The sequence below is a fragment of the Rhopilema esculentum genome, chromosome 1 (assembly GCF_057945365.1).
Source record: "Rhopilema esculentum isolate cy_ngs chromosome 1, ASM5794536v1, whole genome shotgun sequence".
Lineage (NCBI taxonomy): Eukaryota > Metazoa > Cnidaria > Scyphozoa > Rhizostomeae > Rhizostomatidae > Rhopilema > Rhopilema esculentum.
The window spans coordinates 3,770,208-3,792,672 of record NC_142815.1 but is presented as its reverse complement, the minus strand read 5'-3'; the positions used below and the strand labels follow the sequence as shown (position 1 = coordinate 3,792,672).

Below are 22,465 nucleotides of genomic sequence, written 5' to 3'. Positions count from 1 at the left end.
AAGCAAGGCTATAGTCTTGAAAAAAGGCAGTTTTTGGTCCCGTTATTTCTGGTCTAAAAAGTAAGACAATAGGCTTGAAAGAAAGGAAGTTTCTGGCCTCATCATTTTTGGCCTAAAAAACAAGGCTATAGTCTTGAAAAAAGCAGTTTTTGGCCCCATCATTTTTGGTCTAAAATGCAAGGCTATAGTCTTGAAAAAAAGGCAGTTTTTGGCCCCATCATTTTTGGACAAAAAGTAAGGCTATAGTCTTGAGAAAAAGCAGTTTTTGGCGGTATCATTTTTGGTCTAAACGTAAGGCTAAAGGTTTTATGAAAAAGCAGCTTTTGGTCTGATCATTTTTCATGAAAAAGTAAGGCTTTAGGCTTTAAGAAAAGGTGTTTTTTGGCCCCATCGTTTTTGATCAAAAAAGTTGGGTTATAGGCCTTATAAAAAGGCAGTATTTAAGCCCCAACTTTTTTGATCAAAAAAGTAAGGCCATAGGTTTGATAAAAAGGCAGTTTTTGGTCCAAAAGTTTTTACTCAAAAAAGTATTGCAATATGGTAGTGGAAAAGAATTTTTTTCATTTTAGTTACATTGAGAGTTAGATGGAAAGGAAAGAAGTTAGTAAGTTAATCAAAGAATTATTATAATTGTCAATTCTGTTATTCAAAATTGTGTTTGAATTTCCAAATTCATCTCTCAAAAAGAAAGTCATAAATTAAAAATTGCTATAACATGATGTTCTATTGGCTCTTTAGGAGTTTCTTGCAGCTTATTACTTGAGGTTAGGGTTAGGGTTAGGGTTAGGGTTAGGGTTAGGGTTAGGGTTAGGGTTAGGGTAAGGGTTAGGGTGAAGATGGAAGATTAAAGAGGACACTGATTGGGTGTTATGCTGATATTTATGTAATATTACCTTAAAAAGAAATTCGGGGTTGTGAAACCTTATGATAAATATGGTAGACCATTTTTTGTTCTGCAAGGATGAAGTAAATAATTTTGATAATGTTGATTGAGGCAAGAAATATTGCTGATCAAAATTAAAGTGCACGGTAAATTGGGAACCATTTCTGAATTTTTGTCAGCCTCTTTTCCAAGCAAAGCCTCTTTTCTTTATACCAAACTAGCCTCTTTTCTATGATTAGCCGCCTTTACACGAATACGCAAGTATCTATTCTAAATGACAAAGTTTATCCCACAACGCTCAGATCCAGACTTTTAACTTAAAAACTAACATGTACCTTGACTACTTTTGCACCTTCAGCTCAATGACAATTTGTTCCATGCTTGCCAGTTAGAAGCCATCTTTCTATTTGTGTCACGTGGTTTCTAGCATGTCGGAGCTGGTTCTCAACTTTCTGATGTAAATGCTTGAGTTCTTCGTGTTTTGATAACATATCTAAAGCCTAGAATACAAGATACAGTGTGAAGACTGAAATGTTTATTTAAACTCTATAAAAGGAAAGCTTTTTGAAGGATGTTAACTAAGAGCAAGTAACATAACTGGATGATTTTTAGGTCAAAAATGAAATTCCCTGCGATTCGAAGGAAAACTGTTCCCAATTTTGTTTAAATTAAAATGGTTTTATCGAAAATGGAAGGCTCTCTCTCTCATACTCTATTCCCAGATACAGCCCAACTGGAGCACTGATTGTGGCAAAGAATTCTCTAAGAAGTTCTTAATTTAAAGAATAACGAATCCTTCGTTTTTATGAAGAAAATGCCATTACGATAACTCCAATTCATGGGGCTAAACTAGGCCAAACGAAGGGAACTCTAGCCTCTTCTACATGTTGCCTCGCTTTACAATAAAACGTCTATATTTGCATAAATTATACATAATTGATTATAACTCTAACTATGAAGTATAACTCTAAATTAAGTATGATTATGCATGATCATACATAATTATGCAATACATAACCTACCATACACAATCGTTGGAAGCTGAATGAGCGAAATTCTTCAAATGTGTGAAGCAACCCTCCGTCCTGGAGTTAGAGTGCATGCGTAACTATTACTTCGTTCCATTCACATGCTCAACCCACAGACGGAGGGGTGCCTTGCTTATTTATAGACTTCTCTTGCTTGCCTCCCCAACAAAAGCTAACATGAAATAATTGTAAGACTCCTTTTTTTCAAACTCACCGATTTGGCGACTTTTCCTGGTTTCATTCCTTCAACTAATCGTCCAACTATTTCACCAAGTTGATCTTTGCTATTTAGCACAAAAAGAAAATTACTAAAAATTCGTAACCATTTAAAGATGACATAAATATTTTGCTACTTTTTTCAAAGCCCAATCAATGAGATAAAAGTTGCATTAGAAGTTTAAAAGAATTTGAAGATAATTTTTGCTCGAAAAATCTGTGCTCCTCTTAGAAATCCGCTAGGAAGTCTTGGATATTCCTGCAGAGGATCACAGAATCAACGGGTCTGAGAAAGCAAAGTACAATTATTATATAAAGTGTACTTAAAAACATAAAATGAATAATCTTGTTCTCAGGATTTACCCCCGAAATGCTCGCATCCCCTCCCCCTCCCCCCTTAAAAATCTTTATAAGCTTAACAGTTTATTCTTAGATCCAAAGCGATAGGCAACAAGACTATAAGAAATTTTTATTATTAAGCAGCTAAATTCTCAAACCTTATACTGTGCATGTCCCAATTATTTTTAATCAGTTTCCAGGCAAAGTTTTGTTTGTTTGGTTTCGTTGATAACTCCTTTATTATGGAAGAAAGTTCCGAGCTTGTGTTTCCAAACTTGAATGAGTTTACTAAGAAGCTGGATAAAAAAGAATAGGCAAGGATAATTAGTACATTTTTACATTAGTACATTTAGTACAAATTTTGAATAAATAGCTTTGATTGATATATTTCCCCCAGAAATACTGGATGATATTTAGAAGTGGTTCTTGGTTGACAAAGAAAGTTATGTGATTCTTTCTTATGGAACGTACGTAATGAATTGAAAGAGAAATAGGGGCACCATAGAGATAGTAGAACGGAGGGGTACGAGGGTAATGGGGCAGTGGAAGAAGGGTAATGGGGAAATGAGATGAAGAAGATAATGTGTGATGGTGGCAGAAGGAGGTACATTCAAAGGTAATTAGGGTGCTCTTAGCAAAAATTGTAATGGACGGTGAGGGCTTTAGGAATGACTTAGGTGATGGGCGGAGTGTGGAGGGGGGGGGGGGGGGGTTGTTGGGTCTTTGGAAATAATTAAATGCTACCTTTCGACAGCGTCAGTTGACTTTGATGAAGCAATAGCTGACAAATACAGTCTCTTGTCCTCCTTTGAAAATTGCGATTTGTACAGATCAACTACAGCGTTCCATTCCTTTTGGCCACCGAATTCAATCGCAGTTTTGAAAACTAAACATTTCAATCCATATGGAAGACTTAATCTATGATAAAATATGATAAAATATAATGAAATTATGACAATGCATTTATGTTTTGCAACTTTTAGCAATAAAATGTCAGTGTAATCAATTCCTATCACAAATTAATGGTAGCAAGGTAAAATGATAAAGAAATCCCATCTTTCTGCAGCATTTTAAAACCAAGTCCTCCTAGTGGGCGGGACACTTCAAAGTTAAAAAAAGCTGGGCTTGCTCAAAGGTTATTTGGCAAAACTACCAGATAATCTATCCAAAAAGCAAAAGAGATAGTTCGTCAAACGTTTACCCTTTAAATATTCTCTAAATAAACTATATCCTCAGTCATCCATACGAATTATTCTAGCCAGCAAACAGCTATCGTCTAGATTAATATTATTGAAGAAAAAAAATGTTTTCACAGCCAAAATTTCTGACCCAGAGTTATCGAGTAAGCCTTTCGTGCTTTTAGACCAAGAGTGCGTGCGACCTTGGGATTTATGTCATGTAGTGAACACATTTTCCAACATTAATTCAATTTTACCTTTCTTTCGAGTTCAGTATTCTGTAGAACAGTTTTTTACTTTCTGCAATTGTTCTTTTGTCTCCAACTTCAACCGCAAATGATAAAATTTTATCTCTAAGCATCCTTAAGTAAAAGAGAAAATATTTAAGATGTCAAGTAAGAATAATTTTTCTAGATTTCAGATAAAACTATGCATGGACTTCGGTTTTTTGATGGATAAAATGGGACGGTTCTAAACTGCAACTCCGAGACTGCGCTTAATGCGATCATCAGATTACAATAGCAACTTAGAACCGTCCTGTTTAATACACTTCTCATTTTCTTTAAACTTTAAGGCAATCAGAACAGGAAACACCGAAAATCATAAGCCTTTACGAAACAAATACACGCAGCTAAATTCTCTATGTACTTTGAATTAAGAAATTGCCCTCGAAGTCATTCATTATTTTGCTGTGTTAATGATTCAATGATCAGGTGATTCACTAGAATAATACTTAAGTGATTCGATTAATCAGTGCTTCAGTGATTCATTAGTTCTTTGATACTTCGCCTCTGTAGTTCATTGATTCAATGATTAAGGGACTGTATCTTTTGATGGACCAGTGATTCAATGATTCGATTAATCGGCGAATCAATGAACAACAGTGAATCAATTAATGATCAGTGAATCAACGGTTTAGTGATTCTTTGATTCAGTGATTCAGCGACTAAACAAACTCATCGCTTTAACGATTCATTGATTAAGTGATTAAGTAAATGATTTCAAATCAAATTCTACATTACCTTTCAAGTAGACTGCCTTGGTTTAGCCAGCCAACAGAATTTGTCATGTGTATTGCTTGTCCAAAGAGATATTTCTGATGCGATCATAAATAAATAAACAAATTGATAAATAAACAAATAAAAAGAAAACCAATCATTTAATCAAAGGCATGTCAATTCCAAAGTACCTCTTGTAAAAATACGAATCTAATTTTTTCTTTCACAAAGATGAGAATTCACTGCCCCTTACAGATTATTTAGGACTTAAAGACACGTCTCCCAGGTTCTCAGCAAGATCACTTAGTAATTCGACTAAATTCGACGGGAATATGTTAGGGGAGGGGTAATATTTTGACAACATATATTTTGTGACTTAATCCTATTATTTTGAAACTGCATTTACGTTACCAAAAATTGGTGATTGATGTTTCTTTCAGGTAAAATTGGCGTTTCTTGTTGGTAAAGGGGCGTTTTCCGCCAGCAAAAATGGCATGGCCTAAAAAATCTTGTGTCCCTTCCCCCCTCTCGCAGAGTCTAGCTTTTCTGACAGCAAAAGGGACGTGTCTTAACAATTTTTGTTTTGTCAAAGAAAGCCTCATGGTTTGTGCCACCCATTTAGCAAATGCAATGCGAATGGCTCACCTTCACGCAATTAATTTGCTTATGGCCATGAAAGAGCTTCAAAAGATACTCAAAGTGTTCCAAAGCAATTCTCCAGACGACAGAACTCTTTTCGTCGCGCAAATGTGACGTCAGATCGAGTGGAATTTTAAATGTCAATTTATTAGCCCTAGAAATAAACAAAGAAAAAATCTTTATCAGAAAAAGCTGGATATTCTAATTAGCAATGAATAAAAGATTTGGGTTGAGGCTGAGTTGGATCACAGCTTTTTAAACTCTCAAGAATTTCTGTAAAATTGATAAAAATGTCTCCAAGTAGAAACTGAGGGTATTTCCCCACTAAACCCCTTATTTTATACGTGCCCCTTTGGAACGTTAGAAAGATTTCTCGTTTTTTGAGGCATATTACCCCTTGTTATCTCTCCCCGTTAACAGCGAAATGCTCTAAAACTTCCTAACTGTTTTGGTTCAAATGGAGCGACAGAAATTATTTTGGGTATGTGGCTATGGAATCTTTCGACAATCTGCAGATGCTGAAGTTCGATCTTGCACAGCCCCTGGGGTTGCATTGAGGGGCTGTGCAAGCGTCACAAAGTTGTGACTTCCCTTGACCTCTGCATAAAAAACTCGATTTAATAAGTAATCAATGTTTTCGACATGTTTCTGGTTTTTTACAAACCATGAAATTTGCCCGAACGAGCCCAAATTTAAGTAAAGTTCTAGCAAAACATATTGTCATGTTTATATAAAAAATTAATGTAAAGAAGAAATTCTAACGTATTAAACATTCTTCCATCATGCTAGCAAAGTTACTTACCTCAATTCCCCTAAATGTGAGAATATCGAAATCACAACCAATGACGAGAAACGAAACTTAGGCCCATTTTGATCTTCACTTTGAAGGCTTTGTTAAAACCGAAGACTTTGAAAATGACGTCACAAGGTGAAAACGCACTTCAAATTCTCCCGAAGGAGTTAAAGCTTTCTCAGATTTCAATACGATGGGTTCTTTGAAATGCCAAAACATGGCCGAACGAGATTTCAAGACCTGCAGCGCCAATAATGACAGCCACTCAGTTTTTGAAAGTGAACTAAGGAAGTTGGAAGGAGTTAGGGGGGGGGGGGGGGTTATATCAAGAAAAAATTATAGAACTAATAGCTAGTTCCATCATTTTATCTTTTTAAAATCTAAAATGTATCCTCAACCTATATCTTTGAATCGAAAGAAAACTGCCAGTAAAGGGGGGTAGGTTTGAATTTAGTGACTCCCAGAAACCAGCTCGTCAGTGATCAAAATCATTGTTAAATTATTTTAACTAAATGTTTTATTTACCTAAAAGTATTCCTTTTTTATTTTCGTTCCAATGGTGGAAATTGGCCAGTAGACTGTTAATTTTAATTTGTTTATTTCAATTGACTTTCTTGGGCAAAATTTCATACTGAGCTTCCACGAATAACCGTCAAGGAAGAGGTTTTTAACCTCCTAAATCCTCAGAGGTTAACGGACAAACTTTTAACTAATCTTTTCTCTAAAAATTTTTACTTAAGAGAATAAAAAACCTAAGTACGTGGCTATTATACAAACTTTAATCTTAAATTTCTTACCTTGCAAGTCGGAATGCATCGTCAATTATTCCTGCTCGATCAAGCTCCCCAAAGCTCTAGGAAGTAAAAAAAATTGAATTGAAAACCCTCTACAAGGGTTGAAGCCATGTTGAGGGGGTGGGTGGCATAGAAGTCATAAAGGCTAAGATGGCGCCCTCGGCAAAATTTATCGCAGTTCATTCCTCATTCAGGTAATTCTATCTCAATAAATCAACTCCTTAAACTAAGTCAGATTTGTAGAAGAATAAGAACACTTTTAGGCTTAAAAAATATATTTAGGCTTAAAACAAAAGATTTCTTAAGAATATCGAGGTTGGATGAAATTCTTAACATTCTTAAAAAAATCTGTCTGTGCCCCCATAACAAGGAAGTTATAACTGATTTCCAAGAAATCGTGAAGCCCTTGATGTTTCATACGGCTTCATGCTTTCAATGGAATCTTCAGTTTTTTTCGTAGAATCTTGCATTGTTCGTTCGAATTCTAAAATTTTTATTTAGAAGTCAAAATTCTAAAAAAGAATTCTGCGTTCTATAAATCGAATCGCAGGTTCCATTTTCGAATATTCAGTTCTTTTAGGAATGACCTCAGGTTTGCAATTTGAAGCCTTGATTTTTTTGTTAAAAATTAAATCTTTGTCCATTCATTAAAAATAAAATGGCCTTAAACTGAATTAATATGAATTTCATACCGAATTGCTCCTGGAGAATTCGCGAATAATTTTCTTCCACATCAACGAATCGTAGTTTACACGATACAATCCTTTCTGTGCAACATTTGCTTTCAACCAGCCAAAGTTGGTTGGTAAATGAAAAGTTACTGAAATAAAAATAGAATATATAGTAAAGCTTTTTTGCTATTAAAAAAATGTTAAGGTTTTAGATCACGAATTGAAACTAATTTACAATATCGTCAAATTTGCGTAAAAGTTTAAAAAATATTCAAATTTACAGCAATTTTTTGCAAGAAGGATCTTTGGTAAATTCGACAGAAGTCTGAAAATGTAAATGTTCTTTCTCGTAGTTTCTCAAATTTATATTCATATTCCTCATAACTTATTTATAAGATCGTTACAAACTAAGTTATACTGTGTAATATATTATAGCAAGCGATATTTGTATAAGCAGACTCGAATTGAAATGCTAAATATTATTTGGATTTTATCAAATATTACAAAAAACATATCTTGCCTGTTCGTCTTGCCATTCTCAAAAGTCTCGTTCTTCGCTTTGGCAGTTTTATAGTCAACGGAATTTGCCAGATCGGACTAGAATATTAAATAATATAAGTTTACAATTTTCATAGATATTATTTTTGATATCTTAGCAGAAATATTTTTGTTTTGGTTTGACATTTTACCCAATTAGTAAAAGTTTACTTTTTTGATTTTTTTTAAGACAATTATTGATAAGAAAAATGTCTACTTGATAAAGCATAGAAGATTAATGGCATATATTTAGAATTGAAGGGATAACGTATTGAATGATTGATAACAAAAATTTCTATCTAAAAAATAAAAAAGGGCGGAGGGAATACTGATAAAACAGGCCTGATTTTCAAATCAATTCAATCTTGCAATTTATGAGATCGTAATTGTAGAAACATACTGTAAATAAATGGTATTTTTACTTATCGAAATAATCTGTAAAAAACAGGAGCTGAAAACTTGGTACCATAATCTAAAACTTACATATTTTTTGAGGCCTGGTTACACAAAAGAATATTGAACAGGAATAATACTATTTTGAGCACAAACGTTTATTCTTTGAATATTCTTCCTGGTATTTCGATGAAGAAATTTTTAACCAAATAATTCATTATCCAACATGATTCATAAAACATCATCCAATAGTTGGAATATTCTTTTCCAGGCTAATTTTACATTCGTTGAATTGTTTTGCTCCAAAATTCAAAATTTCAGAAGTGCTACTGAAATTTCTCGAATAATATTAACACAACAAGCAAATTTAAGAGTATAGGCCTACATACTTTTAGTAAGAAAAGGCTCAAAATTCAACGTCGACCCTCATTAAATATATCTTACGTACCTCAATAAATTTTTTTCTCCCACTTGATGGCGGATAGAAAAAAATCTTGACTGGGTAAAGTAGCATTTGTGCCTTCTTTTAGAATATTTCAGTCTGACATAAGGATAACCTGGCTCTTGAACCCAGGTTTTCATAAAAAGAGTCATATTCAGCGATTTTTTATGCTAGTGAGAAAAAAAGAATTAAAAATTGGTTTCCCGAGAAATCCGAGGAAGAATGTAGATTAAGTGGCTCAAAAAGGAAGTGAGAGGTAAAATGGCACGTTTTATTGGTTCATGTTTTTATTTCAATAAATGATAAAAAATCGAAATTTCTTACCTTTGGAAATGAATCAAAGAATTCCCCGATTGATACTGTTTTTCCATGGTAACTTTTCAAAAACGACTGAATGAAAATAAATAAAAAATTGCCTTTAGAGTATCATTTATTATCAAGTATTTATCTTAATTCAATATTTCTCTGAACGATAGGAAGCTTTCCTTTTTGCTTGTAAAGGTCTAAATTTAACTGAGTTAACCAATTTAACAAATGCCAAGGTCTAGGGACCCCATGATGCCCCTTGCACGCATTTGGCACCAATAACGTGGTGCTTGGGGGCTTAATCCCCCCTGGGAACTACTAAGAGGGGGTTCAGCGATGCTTCTACATGTAGAAAATCTTTTTGGAATATAAGACTAAAAAATAAATTAATAGTATATTTTCTCTATTTAAGAAACAGCAAATCAAAACTACGTTTAGAGATTTCCTATCAAAAGACCTTTTTGACATGGTTGTTTCTCAATTGCTAAGTTCGAGATGACACTGTGCATATAAAATGAGCCCTTGGTGTTTGCTGGCCCTTTTATTTTACTCAGGGTGGCAGCAAAAAATGAATCATTTTCTGTTTCATTCATAAATATTTGTCTATCTTTATGCTAAAGATCCCCTCTTCTCATCAAATCTGTCATTAATCTTGGTACGACATATGTAAGACTCCGTTTACACTGTCCCCTGTGCAAATATGGAACCGTGACAAAACTGTCCCTATTCTGTTTACACTGGCACTCTGGAACCGCGACGATTTTGCTCTGCTATTCAGAACAGTTTTTACCCTGCTATGAAAGAGAACGAACTTTGTACCGTCCATGGCTCCGCTTATGAACGGGACAGTGTAAGCGGGACTTTCTACGTTTACGAAAAAGCTTGGGAATATTTTGGGGTGCTTTGAGCTGTTACATTGGGGCCAATTGGCGGGCAACAGCCTAGTTAGTATCTTCAATGCAGCTTCACAGAAAATTTATAGTAAATGTCCAACTCTTTATGCTCACCTGCACAGTTTTGTAAAACATTTTTGTGCCAAAAAGTACCCTTACCATGCGAATCAAAGATGCACCCTAAAAAAGTAATTGAGTAAAAAGTCAATTTTCGAATCTAAACCTAAGATAAAAGAAAACTTGATTGCGTGTTGTGGAGTCACTAAAAAGAAAACACCTGCGAATATACGCAGGCATCTGCGGGTACCTGCGGGTACCCGCGGGAATCTGGGTATGACATGCTTGAGATAAAAGTCGATGTTTAGGGTCCGTTTACAAAAGTTTTAAGGAAAATTTTGTGCTGAGATTTTTATTTCAGTTTACTTATCAAGATCAATGTTTTTAGTTTAAGGCACTGTTAAGTATTCCAGTGTTTTTAGGTGTGGTATTGTTTCGTTTCGTGTCCTTTCGTGTCGTGTTATTTTCTGTTCTGTTGCATAAGGTATCGTATCGTATCGTATCAAATCGTATCGTATCGTATCGTATCGTATCGTATCGTATCGTATCGTATCTTATCGTATCGTATCGTATCGTATCGTATTGTATTGTATTGTATTGTATTGTATTGTATTGTATCATATCGTATTGTATCGTATCGTATCGTATCGGATCGTATCGTATCTTATCGTATCGTATCGTATCGTATCGTATCATATCGTATCGCATCGTATCGTATCTTATCGTATCGTATCGTATTGTATTGTATCGTATCGTATTATATTGCATTGTATCATATCGTAACGTATCGTATCGTATCTTATCGTATCGTATCGTATCGTATTGTATCGTATCGTATCGTATCGTATGGCATCGTATCGTATGGCATCGTATCGTATTGTATCGTATCGTATCGTATCGTATCGTATCGTATCGTATCATATCGTATCGTATCGTATCGTATCTTATCGTATCGTATCTTATCGTATTGTATCGTATCGTATCGTATCGTATCGTATCATATCGTATTGTATGGCATCGTATCGTATCGTATCTTATCGTATCGTATCGTATCGTATCGTATCGTATCGTATCGTATCGCATCGTATCTTATCGTATCGTATCGTATTGTATTGTATCGTATCGTATTATATTGCATCGTATCATATCGTAACGTAACGTATCGTATCGTATCGTATTGTATCGTATCGTATCGTATCGTATCGTATCGTATCGTATCGTATTGTATTGTATCGTATCGTATTATATTGCATCATATCGTATCGTATCGTATCGTATTGTAACGTATCGTATCGTATCGCATTGTATCGTATCGTATCGTATCGTATCGTGTCGTGTCGTGTCGTGTCGTATCGTATCGTATCGTATTGTATTGTATTGTATTGTATTGTATTGTATTGTATTGTATTGTATCGTATCGTATCGTATCGTATCGTATCGTATCGTATCGTATCGGATCGTATCGTATCGTATCGTATCGTATCGTATTGTATTGTATTGTATTGTATCGTTTCATGTCATGATGTGTCATATGGTGACGTGTTATTTAGTCTTGCGTCATGCCGTGTAGATTCATACCGTATCGTATCTTTTCATATCATGTACGATTGTATTGCAAGGATACATAATCGGATCAAATTGCTTAAAGTGATACCTTTTTCTCATAACAGCTATTCAAACTTTTCTCGATACTTTTAGTCGAGTTCAGGACATCATTCAAAGTGATAGCACCCATTATGTCCTGGCCTCGTTTTAACGTTGGATGGGTATACTCCATATAAAAGAAATGGCCAATATTTAGGCCAGGCTCCATATGCCTAAGCACTGCATGATGGGAAACGTGCACTGCGAGGCTCCTCATAAGCCAACCATCCGACCACCATTTCATGCCAACAATTCCTTGAAACCACTAAAAGAAAGGTCAACATAAAAATCATCAGAGAGACAGAATATCGAATGACTTTGAAGATATCGTTCACTCCTTTCCCGCTCAAAATGATGCAAAAAATCCATTCTCCTATTGTACAACAGTTTAGATGGCCCCGACGATATGTGACGCAACTTTATAGGCTTGCTAAAAATTGTTCAAAACTTCAAGTTTACAAGATTCAATGGCAACCGCTGAAACTTTGCCTCATTGCGGGGCCATAGGAAACTGGCCATCGGAGGCAGGAGCCCCCCTCCCCATAATTTTCAAACTGTACTATATTTCCTTTTTAACTGTGTACTGAATGGGAACAATACAATGGGCAGCCCCCCCCCCCTTCCAAATTAACTACGTTCCGACGGCATTGCTTTGGTTTGCCAATCCAATTCATATTATCCTAAAGTAACAGCATGACAAATGGTTTGGCTATTCTTTCTTTTTAAGTGTATTCTCCACGACTACTCTACCTTGAACAAAAATCTCTGTCTTGCTTTTTACTGTGATCTTAAAATACTACAATAGAATCGGTACTTACGCATTTCCCAAGCTGTTCTGCCAAACTTTGCAGAAATCGAAACTTCTGCAATGGTTCCCCGACATCGATGATAGGTAATATGACTTGACCAAAGCCATTCGTTTGACTTGAAGCGTGCTTTTCCATGAGGAAAATGTCTAGAATACACAAAATGAAACAATTATGTACGGGAACGAGAAAGGGAAACTAGATACGGCGAAAGTGGCCAAAAGATTTGAAGCTCATGCTACTGTAATTAGGAAATTTGAGTGATCAAAGACTTTCTTTGATGTAATTTGCAAGTACACATACCAACTTTTTGATAGAGAAAATTGATCAAAAATTATTTTCGGTGTAATTCGCAAATATACATGCCAACTTTTGTTAGAGAAAATTGATCAAAAATTATTTCGGTGTAATTTGCAAATATACGTACCAACTTTTGGAAGAGGAAACTTTATCTTTGACTCTCTTTCAATCAGCTGGATGGCTTTGTCGACAGCGCCATTTGCAAAAGTAGTAAGTTTTTTATCCGTTGCAGGAGAAAACGTATTGATCTTAAAAATAGAAAAATCCAGTATATGAAAAAGAAGAAATTAAGGCTGAAGTAAGGGCCAGAACAGCCATAAATTGAAAGTAGAACAACTAAGAAAAATACAATGAACGTTGCCAGCATGGAGGTTTTATTTTCCATTGCGAAGGAGTAGAAGTTCCGTCTTGGCACTCCTTCGCAACGGAAAGTAAAGTCTGTGCGCAGGCAAAAGTGAAAGAGGATTGAATCGATTTTTTTGTGTAAATAAACAGGAACAATTGGTAATATAGACGGTCGTGGTAGTACAAAAAAGATTTGTTAGAAAGATTATTTGATTATTCCGTTTGGCAATTTTTGAAGAACTTGGCTTTTGAAAAAGGCAGTTTTAAAAGGCCTGAGTCATGTTTTCTCAAGACCAATGTTGTTGTGTTCAAGGCGGTAGATGAGTAAATTCACTACCCCAAATTTTATCATGGTAGTAAAACATTGCAACAAAAATTTCATTTTGGGATTATACCAGCTAAAATCACTCAAGCAAGGATTCAATCAATTATCCATTTAAAAATTGATTTGATGTTTTGTCTTTTGGCTTCTCTATTCGAATGCTTTCTTCATTGAATATTCTAAGATATCCATGCAAGCAATACCCCCCTTTAAAACATTCTCCTGACAAAGTCTTTAGGTTTTAATTTTGACTTCCATTGCAAAGTTTCTAATTTTTTTTAATTCATAATATGTAAATGTGGCCCGGTTCGAGTGCAAATCAATTAGCTTCAAGTAATAAACATACAAAACACGACATAGTTTTCCAACGCAAACCTTTATAAAAACCAAATACTCTTTACAACTCCTCAACGTAATTCGAACAGTCCCTCTCTCCAACTAACTAAAAGTCCTCTTTTTCCCGGGGGTTAGTCAGTTCTTGTAATATGGTTAAAAGGGGGTCTTTGGAGAGGTCCTCACATAAATATTAATTAGATTTTACTGTGAAAAACTTAAGCATACCGAAATTCCTTGTTTCGAAACCAAACCAGTTCTTCGCATATTGCATATCACTAAGGAAAGTAAATAGGGTGGAATGGATGGCGTCTCTTGAAACTCAACCTCTCTCAGTCCATTTTTATCAATCACCTAAAAGTAAATCAATAAAACGTGAGGTCAGCAGTGAAAGATCCAGAATGGGCACTTGTGGGACACCTCCGAGTTACGTTGTTTTTTGCAGGTAGGTTCCCGTTGCAGGGAGAATTTTGTTTAAGAGAGGTCTCGGTAACAAGTATGTTTCCGTTTGAGAGAGATGTCAACTGCTACGGGGAAAACTGTTGTAAGGAAGTGTTCTCGGTAGAGAGGTGCATGGGCTTTTTCTTCCTGGCAGGCAAAAAAGAAAGTCAAGATTTCCTGCGAAGCTTCGACAACGTTTCCAGCCACTGAAAGTGATATTTTCAGTCGCTTGATTTTCTTAAACATTTGTTCAAAAATAAACTGCCATTCTAAAAACGAACTCATTGTTGGTCCTTGATTTTTGATCATAGCTATTCGAACAGCAATCATTTTTTTTACTCTATTAGATGATCAAGGAGAACGCGACCAAGCACAATACTCATAGTTAGTTTTCAAGGTTAAAACTAGCAGATCTTAAAATCGGTAATAACTTTGATTTATACTTAGGTTACCCGGTACATTTATAAACCATTATTTAAAAACACACATACACGATCAAAAATTCTAAGAGAAAAACAACCTTTTGATCGTGTATGTCTGTTTTTTAATTATGGTTTATAAATGTACCGAGTTACCTAAGTATAATTTGTCATACAACACACGGGATCGCTTAAAATCATTGGCCCAAAAATCCAGTGACCGAAAACATGAACTTTGATTTAAATTCATATCAGTACTAGCAAACTAGATACTATTACTAGCAAACTATCGTACATAATACTCTGGGATTCATGTTTCTTGCTCATTTTTATCATCAAAGCTAGTAGTTCATACAACATGGAAGAATACAATTTTATTTTTCAATGTTTCTGTAGGGATGTGTTCTTTTCAGGGAGACGTCTGTGGTAGGAGGGAGGGAGGTGTCTTTTGTAGGCAACTTTCCATTGTGTGGATATCACTTCTGCAATGAAACCACAAGATGTTGGACACCTTTTGGTCATCAGATGGAGTATGTGTAAAAAAATTAATAAGGTACTGCTAAAGGCAATTTAAATTAAGAATTAACAAGATTGGACCAAGGTACGATGCTTGGGGCATTCTCGATTGAAAGACAGGTAGTGGAACATATGGAAGAGGGAAGAGGGAATGATAGAACATATGTGCCAAAAATAAGGTGAAAGGTAGATGAAGAGACTCACAGATCTTGAGACAGGCATCGTGCTGCTTGACTTCCACGTGTCAGAATGTGTAACTTTGACCTTGAACTTTGACCTCATTGCTGGTTCGTCAAAACACGGAAAGAATCTTCTTGCGTACACAGGCTCAAGATTGGTCATGAAGAAGTTTCTAGAAAGACAAAGTGAAGGAAACGTCAAGAAGCTATCTCGCGGCATAAAATTATGTAAAATACTAGGTACACAGTACAGAAAAGCATATTAGATGGTAAACACTTTCATTTGTCACTATCGATTATGTAAAGGTAATTTTTGAGACACTGAAAAGCTATGCTTATCGAGTAGTGTCCTGGTCATTCTTCTCGATGTGGCCACATGTCGCGAGCAGGCCAGTCCCCTCACTATGGGTGAAAGTTAAGTCATGTCTGGACCCGAACCATTGACCCTTGGACCTAGTCTGTCACCCTAGCCATTAAACAAATGAAGACACCTCGTGATTCCTTTGTTTCTAATAACAGAGAGCTGATAACTCTCCTCGTTCTGAGTCAAAGTATGGTCATGGCGATAGACTTGAGCCTCCGATTTGTAATCCATAAGTCCAACCGCTAAGCCATCCTTGCTTATGCTCAGAGAATGCTGGTTCATTTTCGATCTATGTTCTGACGTTTTAAACTCTGAAAAGTGTCAGACAAAAAGCTTTAGTTTACTCAAATTTTTGCTTTTTTCAAAGCCATTTTCAAGTTTTGTACCACCAAAAGATTGAATGCTGGTTCCATAATTAAACTGGGGACCACAAAAGGTTTCCCAAGAAACAATACAAGAGGTAGGGAGTATTACTTTACAGAGGTTGGCAGAAGGCTGTTAACCTCTGGCATCCTTCTCGACTTCACTAAAGGCATCTTTTAATTATCAGACGTACCCTTTTTTTTCTCCTAAAGCCCTCTACAAACTCCTTTAATGATTCAGTTATTTTATTTGATAACTTTCATCTACTTTCTTACCTATCCTCTCCCTTCTTCGACACGTGCGTCATCCTGTAAAAACCACGCGGCTCGTTCGAAATTGTCCCATTAAATCCAATCTTTATTTCATATTTCTTTCCCACCAACAGTGGCTCCGCGAGATGCAAGATCAGAAATTCTTTCTCCGGGTCCATTTTTACATTTTTCAAAATTATATCTACAAAATGAAAATTTGCGTTAAGGAGAAATAAAATGAGCGAAAAATATTCTTGCTTCCACTTGTTACTTCAAAGTAAATTTTGAAGTAGCAGGAAATGATCTGGAAGACATATTTATTGCAAAGTATCTCATTAACGATCAAGGAATCTTCTTTCTAAAACAATACGTGACGTCATCGAAAATCAATCTTTAGAAGTTTCAAGATTTCGACCACACAAACTGAAAAAAATATCTTAAAATATGTAAATTTTGAATATTAAAATTTTGAATCTCTATTGTTACAGGGAGAGGGGGGGCCTTTCATATTTATGAAAAATATAATGCTTGTAATTGCAACAATATTCAGAAAAGCTTCCATTTGCAACAGGTCCAGCTTTAAATGAGTGGAGATAATTTTGCCTTCCCATTGAACCTTCCCCAATAGGCTCGAACCCCAAAAACAGTTTATGTTAGAGAAAGTTCGAGATTATTTGTAACCTGTGTGCAGACTCTATCTAAAAATAGAATGGGGGTAAAGAAAGTAGAATAATAGTTTTCCATTTTCTCCCTATTCAACTTTTTCCAACGATTCTGCACCAAGCTAAAAATAATCTCGAACTTTCTCTGACACAAACTGTTCTTGTATATTTCTTGAACCTCTCAAAAAACTTGAACTTTCGATAACTCGAGCTTTGTTTAACTCGAACAATTTTCATCGTTTCCATAAAGATTCGAGCAATCGTTATTTTAATTTAGGTTCTGCAAACTTTCAAACGAATTTAAGGAATCTTTTGGGCAATTTTATATAAAATATTTTCTGAGTATGTTTCCGGTATTGAAAAAGAAAAAGAGAAAAAGAAAAGCAACTTTTTTATCAGACGAATTAGATATCGAATTATATCAGTACCAGATGATGAGGCACCCCCGGCTAGAACTTCAAAATGCATATAAATAAATAAGAAAACAAATACCTTCACGGTGGTCAGATGTCCATACTCTCGTTGAATTTATTGTATTCTTTGAAGAGTGCAGTATAATTGTGTGAGTCGAGATTCTGCATAACGCTGTTATAACCACGTGACCTGTACATGTCAATCTTTCTGTGTCAACATTTAGTGACAATACATAACGTTGCGGGGTAAGACTACTAGGCAGGCGATAGTCTCGAACTGATTCTACAGAATCTCGTTCTGAATTTGAATTCACGTTTGCTTCTTGATCTTTGCTTTGCTGTACAATCGGGTGGAAACCACCAGCTTTGAGCTGTTCCTTAAACTCACCAAGTGCTGCCATAGAAACGAGCATCACCATGCCAACTAGCGATAGCATCACCAAGAAGGCGATAAAGGCCCGGCATCTGCGTGTGAATGAATCTTAGAGTAATAAAATCCCTTTATCCAATCGCAGGGTAAATTGTACGGCAGATGAAAACACCAAGGTCTTGTAATAAGTGGATCAACCCTCATCCTTGTGCCAAAGTACATGATCAACAAACATGCTCTTTTGAGAGCCTTGTTTCACTAATTGCTAGATATGTTCATGGCAGTATTGGCTCTGTTTTGGGGCTACCCTGGATCCCAGAGCCTAAGAAATCGGGAAGGGAAGTCTCTCATATCCATTCTTCTCCAGATTTCTTGAGCTCTAGTACCCAGAGTACGTTGGGGCCAAAAGTTGGCTGTGCTTTAAGCCAAAAGTCGTTATCTTATGTGAACGTCCACTGGTTCATTTGGACAAAAATTGAATACGTTTAAACCAAAACTGAAACAAAGTTTTTGTTCCTTCACTTAAAAGTTACGATTGTGCCCATAAAGTGGTTTTTGGAGAACAGCAAACCAACTCACCTTGGGCCGATATTGATTTGATCAACTCCGTTTAGCTTTGGAGATACCATCTGCTTTTGTTTTCTGTTGCTCGGCAACAGATTCGCAACCTCATTTTCACTATCCGATTCGGCAAATATTGATTTTTTTTTCCGTGAAGACTTGCCTATTTCGAGGCTGTCGACTGTTTTTGAAGCGAGGAGGCCAATCATCTTGAAGGTGAAAGGTCACAAATCCTTATCAGGTCAAAGGTCGAGTTTCCTTTTCTGGTCAAAGGTCATTGCATTCTCGCTACAAAAATGAAATTTTTAAGTGAATTATAAATATTTCATCGTGTAGATTTCATATAACAAATTCTAAGAAAAAACCCCGGAATTAAATCATGATAAAGAGGGTTACAGGAAAAGAACCGAGGATATAAAGATTGGTGCAACTGCTTTCATTCGATGGTCATCAGGCTTGAATACCGAAGCTGATGCTCCATATGGCATCAGCATCAATTTCATGACGTCACAAACCATGACTTCGCAGTCATATTTGTTTGCCGGTCAGCAGTGGTCAGTGCATGGGGGCAAGGACTGAGATATCGGGGGCGGGGGCCTTGGTCCACCAAAAAACATATGTACCATAGGTAAAACATTTGTATTATGTAAAGTATAGGCTTTTGTTACATTTTCTTGTCAGGGCTGGCCCCCCAAACAAAAAGTTTATCGGCATTTGCGTGAGGGGGGGGGGGGGGGGGTGGTGCAGCAGGGAAAAAGTCCCAAAATCTCAGGGCTTGCAATTGAAAAAAATGTGTATAGTCATCAACAATGCCTATAACAGCCAGCTCTAAACAGTAACTTCAGCTGTAAAACCCCATTAAAAAGCTCTAAAGAGATCCTTGCACCCGACCCTATCAGTTACCCTCCAAGGGTAACACCTTCCAACCACTATGCCCCTTGGGATCCTGCAGTTCTGAGTTCCCCTTGAGAGCCAGAAGTTTCAAATGAATATACGGGATAAATGAATACAGGGAATTATAATAGTTGGGGTAATATTTCCTCACCTATTCTAGAATTTTGCCATTTTGTTTCCCAAACAGGGGCGTAGATAGAGGGGGCAAAAACCCTAACATTTACATAGAAAATAGACGATCATATCGGAATTCTAACACGACTGTTTATTTCAAATCTAAATGTTACAATTTGAGAGAAAGATCTCAAAGCTGAATGGAACTTAAATATATCCGAATATATCGGAAGATTTTCTTTTTTTAAGTCGTTAAGCTATGTCCAAGGTAATGAAAAATAAAGTTTCTCATTAGATTTTTGTCGCAAAAATTAGATTTATTTGTTTTTTCCTCGCCCTCTTTATGAATATCCTTATTTACGCCACTGCTCCAGAACGCTAAAGTTTTACACAGTCTGCTGACTGTGGTTCATAAACATATTGTTTTAACTCCAAAGGACCTTTTCTTTAATATCAAACAATTATATCGTAGTAACTTTCTTTTAAAAGATGACCATCGCTTGATTGCGTCTCCATTTTTACCGCAGAAATCTGCAAAGCATGAATTCATAATTGTGGTTGAATACTTTTACGCAGGGCACGATTGACCTAATGGCCTGTTTCATGGGCCTGGCTTTAATATATGGTCTGTTTAAATGCCTAGCGGCGGATTTCAAAACAACATTTCAACTTTGTTACACTTTTGGGCACATGGCCTAAAGGGCATTTGTCGCATTAGCAGTTGGCTAATAAAACAAAATCGTTTGGAGTGGAATTCCATTGTTTCGTGACATTTCATTACTTCTTACTTCATTTTTACTGCCGAAGAAATTCACCTTCGGTTCCATGCTTTGTACTAAACAAAAGAGATAATTGTATTGCATTAGCCAATCATGTTCACGACACATGCCCTTTTATAGAGTGACATAGCAAGAAGAAAGCTTTTGAGATCACCACTGTCTGAATACAAAAGGAACGAAGCGGTGGTTAATTGAAAACAAAGAATTGCTACAAATCATTTTGGGGTGGGGGGCATAGCCTGAAATGACAAACACTCTCCTCTCACATCACTGCAACAATTTGCTGACGGAAAACCCTTAAAGGCGTCAAAATGTTCCCTTTTTTCTACTAATCTATGTTTGCAGATGGCAACAGATAAGGCAAGAAAATTAATAAACAGGCAATCTTTTAAATGGGTGTTATGCTACATTCTTTTTAGTAAAAATACTTTAAAATTTCCCCTCAGCCTTGATATTTTAAGGAGATTTTCGTTTTAAGCCTGAAAATATCTTTAAAGAAAATTTACGTTTTTAAAATCTGATATAGCTTAAGTAGGACATCGCCCATCTTGGAATAGAAACCACGCTTTTTAATAAAACGAGATCAATCAATTCTGCGATCTTTTGTTATGATTCACAAAGCAGCCAACCGCAGGAAAATGAGACAAAAATATGTACTGAGAAATATTTTACAAGATTTTTCGGAAATTGAGTCATTCTGAGCCTGTTTCTTCTTAAAAACAATATTCTTGAAAAACAATGCAATTCAGTAGAAAAAACTAAACGTTCACTAAAAATGGACGTCACAATTTTTTGACTCGTTTTGTGTGAATGTCTTGAAAACTGGTTTTTCGAACGATCCAGTTTAAAGAAACTGGTACCTTATTCGCTGTGTTTGATCAGATATCTAAACTTCTAAATAATTTCCATGGATGTGTTGGATAAAACGGAGAACAAGCTTTGAAGCTATCAGAAAAAAATCCTGAGGAAATTTAAATTTTGACTTCATCATCGAACAGAGCATCATTAAATACCTTTAAAGGTTTAAATCTGTTAAATGTGTTAAAAATAAGGTGATATATGGTAAATGAAAGTTTGAAGTTTGCAAATGGTTTTCTCTTTTCAAAATGCTACGAAATGTTAATCACAAAACTCTTTTGAATGAAAAATATCTTCTGCTTCTGATAAATTTTGAAAGTCGATTCCATCTATATACAATCGATACTCTATTAGCTTAAGTGTGTCGAACAGGACACATGGCTCGATAGCTCATCGTGAGGTTTTTCGTGTGTCTTTCAGCATGATAAAAACCAATTGACTTTTTTGAACTTATTTATTATTCTAATTTTTGGAATTTATACAAATTTTATTTCATGTCAGTATATTGTTATTAATATTTCTGTTTACTGGCTTTGAATTTGAAAATATTTATTAAAAAGGGCTGACTGTGGTTTTTTTCGAATCAGTAAAACTGTCGTTGCTCTACATAAAAATGAATAAATCTTGGTGGCTATTTGGACTTAAAGCATCAACAAGCATTTTATTAAACTTTAAGATCTAAATTCAGTCAAAATTTGTAAAAACATAACACGATTTTGTTTTGCCATTTAAAAAAAAATTATCTCTGTTACCCTCTTTCAAAGCTTCTCTGCTAACATCTAGAGTTAATATATCTTCAACAAACTTAGGACGTAAAACTTTTAGAGCTAAAATCATTAAAAATTTCGAAAATATAAGACATCGAAAATTGGATACTGGTAAGAATGTGGAATCGCAGTAATGGGAGAAATGAATTCTTTGGCAAATTTGTTGCTGATAAAAGGGTTAAGTAGATGTTAAGAGAAGTAAAATAAAGTAGAGTGAAAGTAGAGGCACCAAAATAACACTTACATTCTTTGAAATTTGGAATTACAATCCAACAGTTTTCTGTTTTAAACTTCACAATGTCGCGAGTTTTGAATTTCACAATGTCGCGAACTGCAACTTGTTCCGGTGTTTGGCTGCTTCAACGATTCATCTCAAACGAAATCTTCTTTACAATAGATTTTGAATTGGTTATTTGAATGGAGCTTGACCACTGTGAAATCTAAAACAGAAACGCAGACAAAAGCTGGTAGTGGCTGCTGCGCTTGGTGAAAACTGAATAATACGGAGAGATTAGGGTTATGGTGAGAGTAAGGAGGGGGGGGGTTAAAAGGGGGTATCAAAAGGAAAATATCACACAGGGAGGTATTAGAGATGGG

General features: G+C 35.7%; 1 protein-coding gene across 1 annotated transcript; it reads right to left on the bottom strand.

The window, feature by feature from the left end:
- Positions 1-541: 541 nt before the first annotated feature.
- On the bottom strand, positions 542-22,261 carry LOC135690180 (thyrotropin-releasing hormone-degrading ectoenzyme). Its single transcript, XM_065207647.2, has 22 exons — positions 22,113-22,261; positions 18,475-18,744; positions 17,605-17,990; positions 16,475-16,652; positions 15,498-15,645; positions 14,146-14,271; positions 13,045-13,165; positions 12,630-12,766; positions 11,822-12,076; positions 10,225-10,290; positions 9,236-9,301; positions 8,918-9,081; positions 8,060-8,136; positions 7,561-7,688; positions 6,872-6,927; positions 5,288-5,435; positions 4,667-4,740; positions 3,902-4,006; positions 3,211-3,384; positions 2,625-2,762; positions 2,126-2,195; positions 542-1,383 (listed from the first exon to the last, which is right to left on the bottom strand). The coding sequence occupies exons 2-22, from the start codon at positions 18,663-18,665 to the stop codon at positions 1,243-1,245; spliced, it is 2,949 nt and encodes a 982-aa protein (XP_065063719.2). The 5' UTR covers positions 18,666-18,744; positions 22,113-22,261; the 3' UTR covers positions 542-1,242.
- Positions 22,262-22,465: the final 204 nt, after the last annotated feature.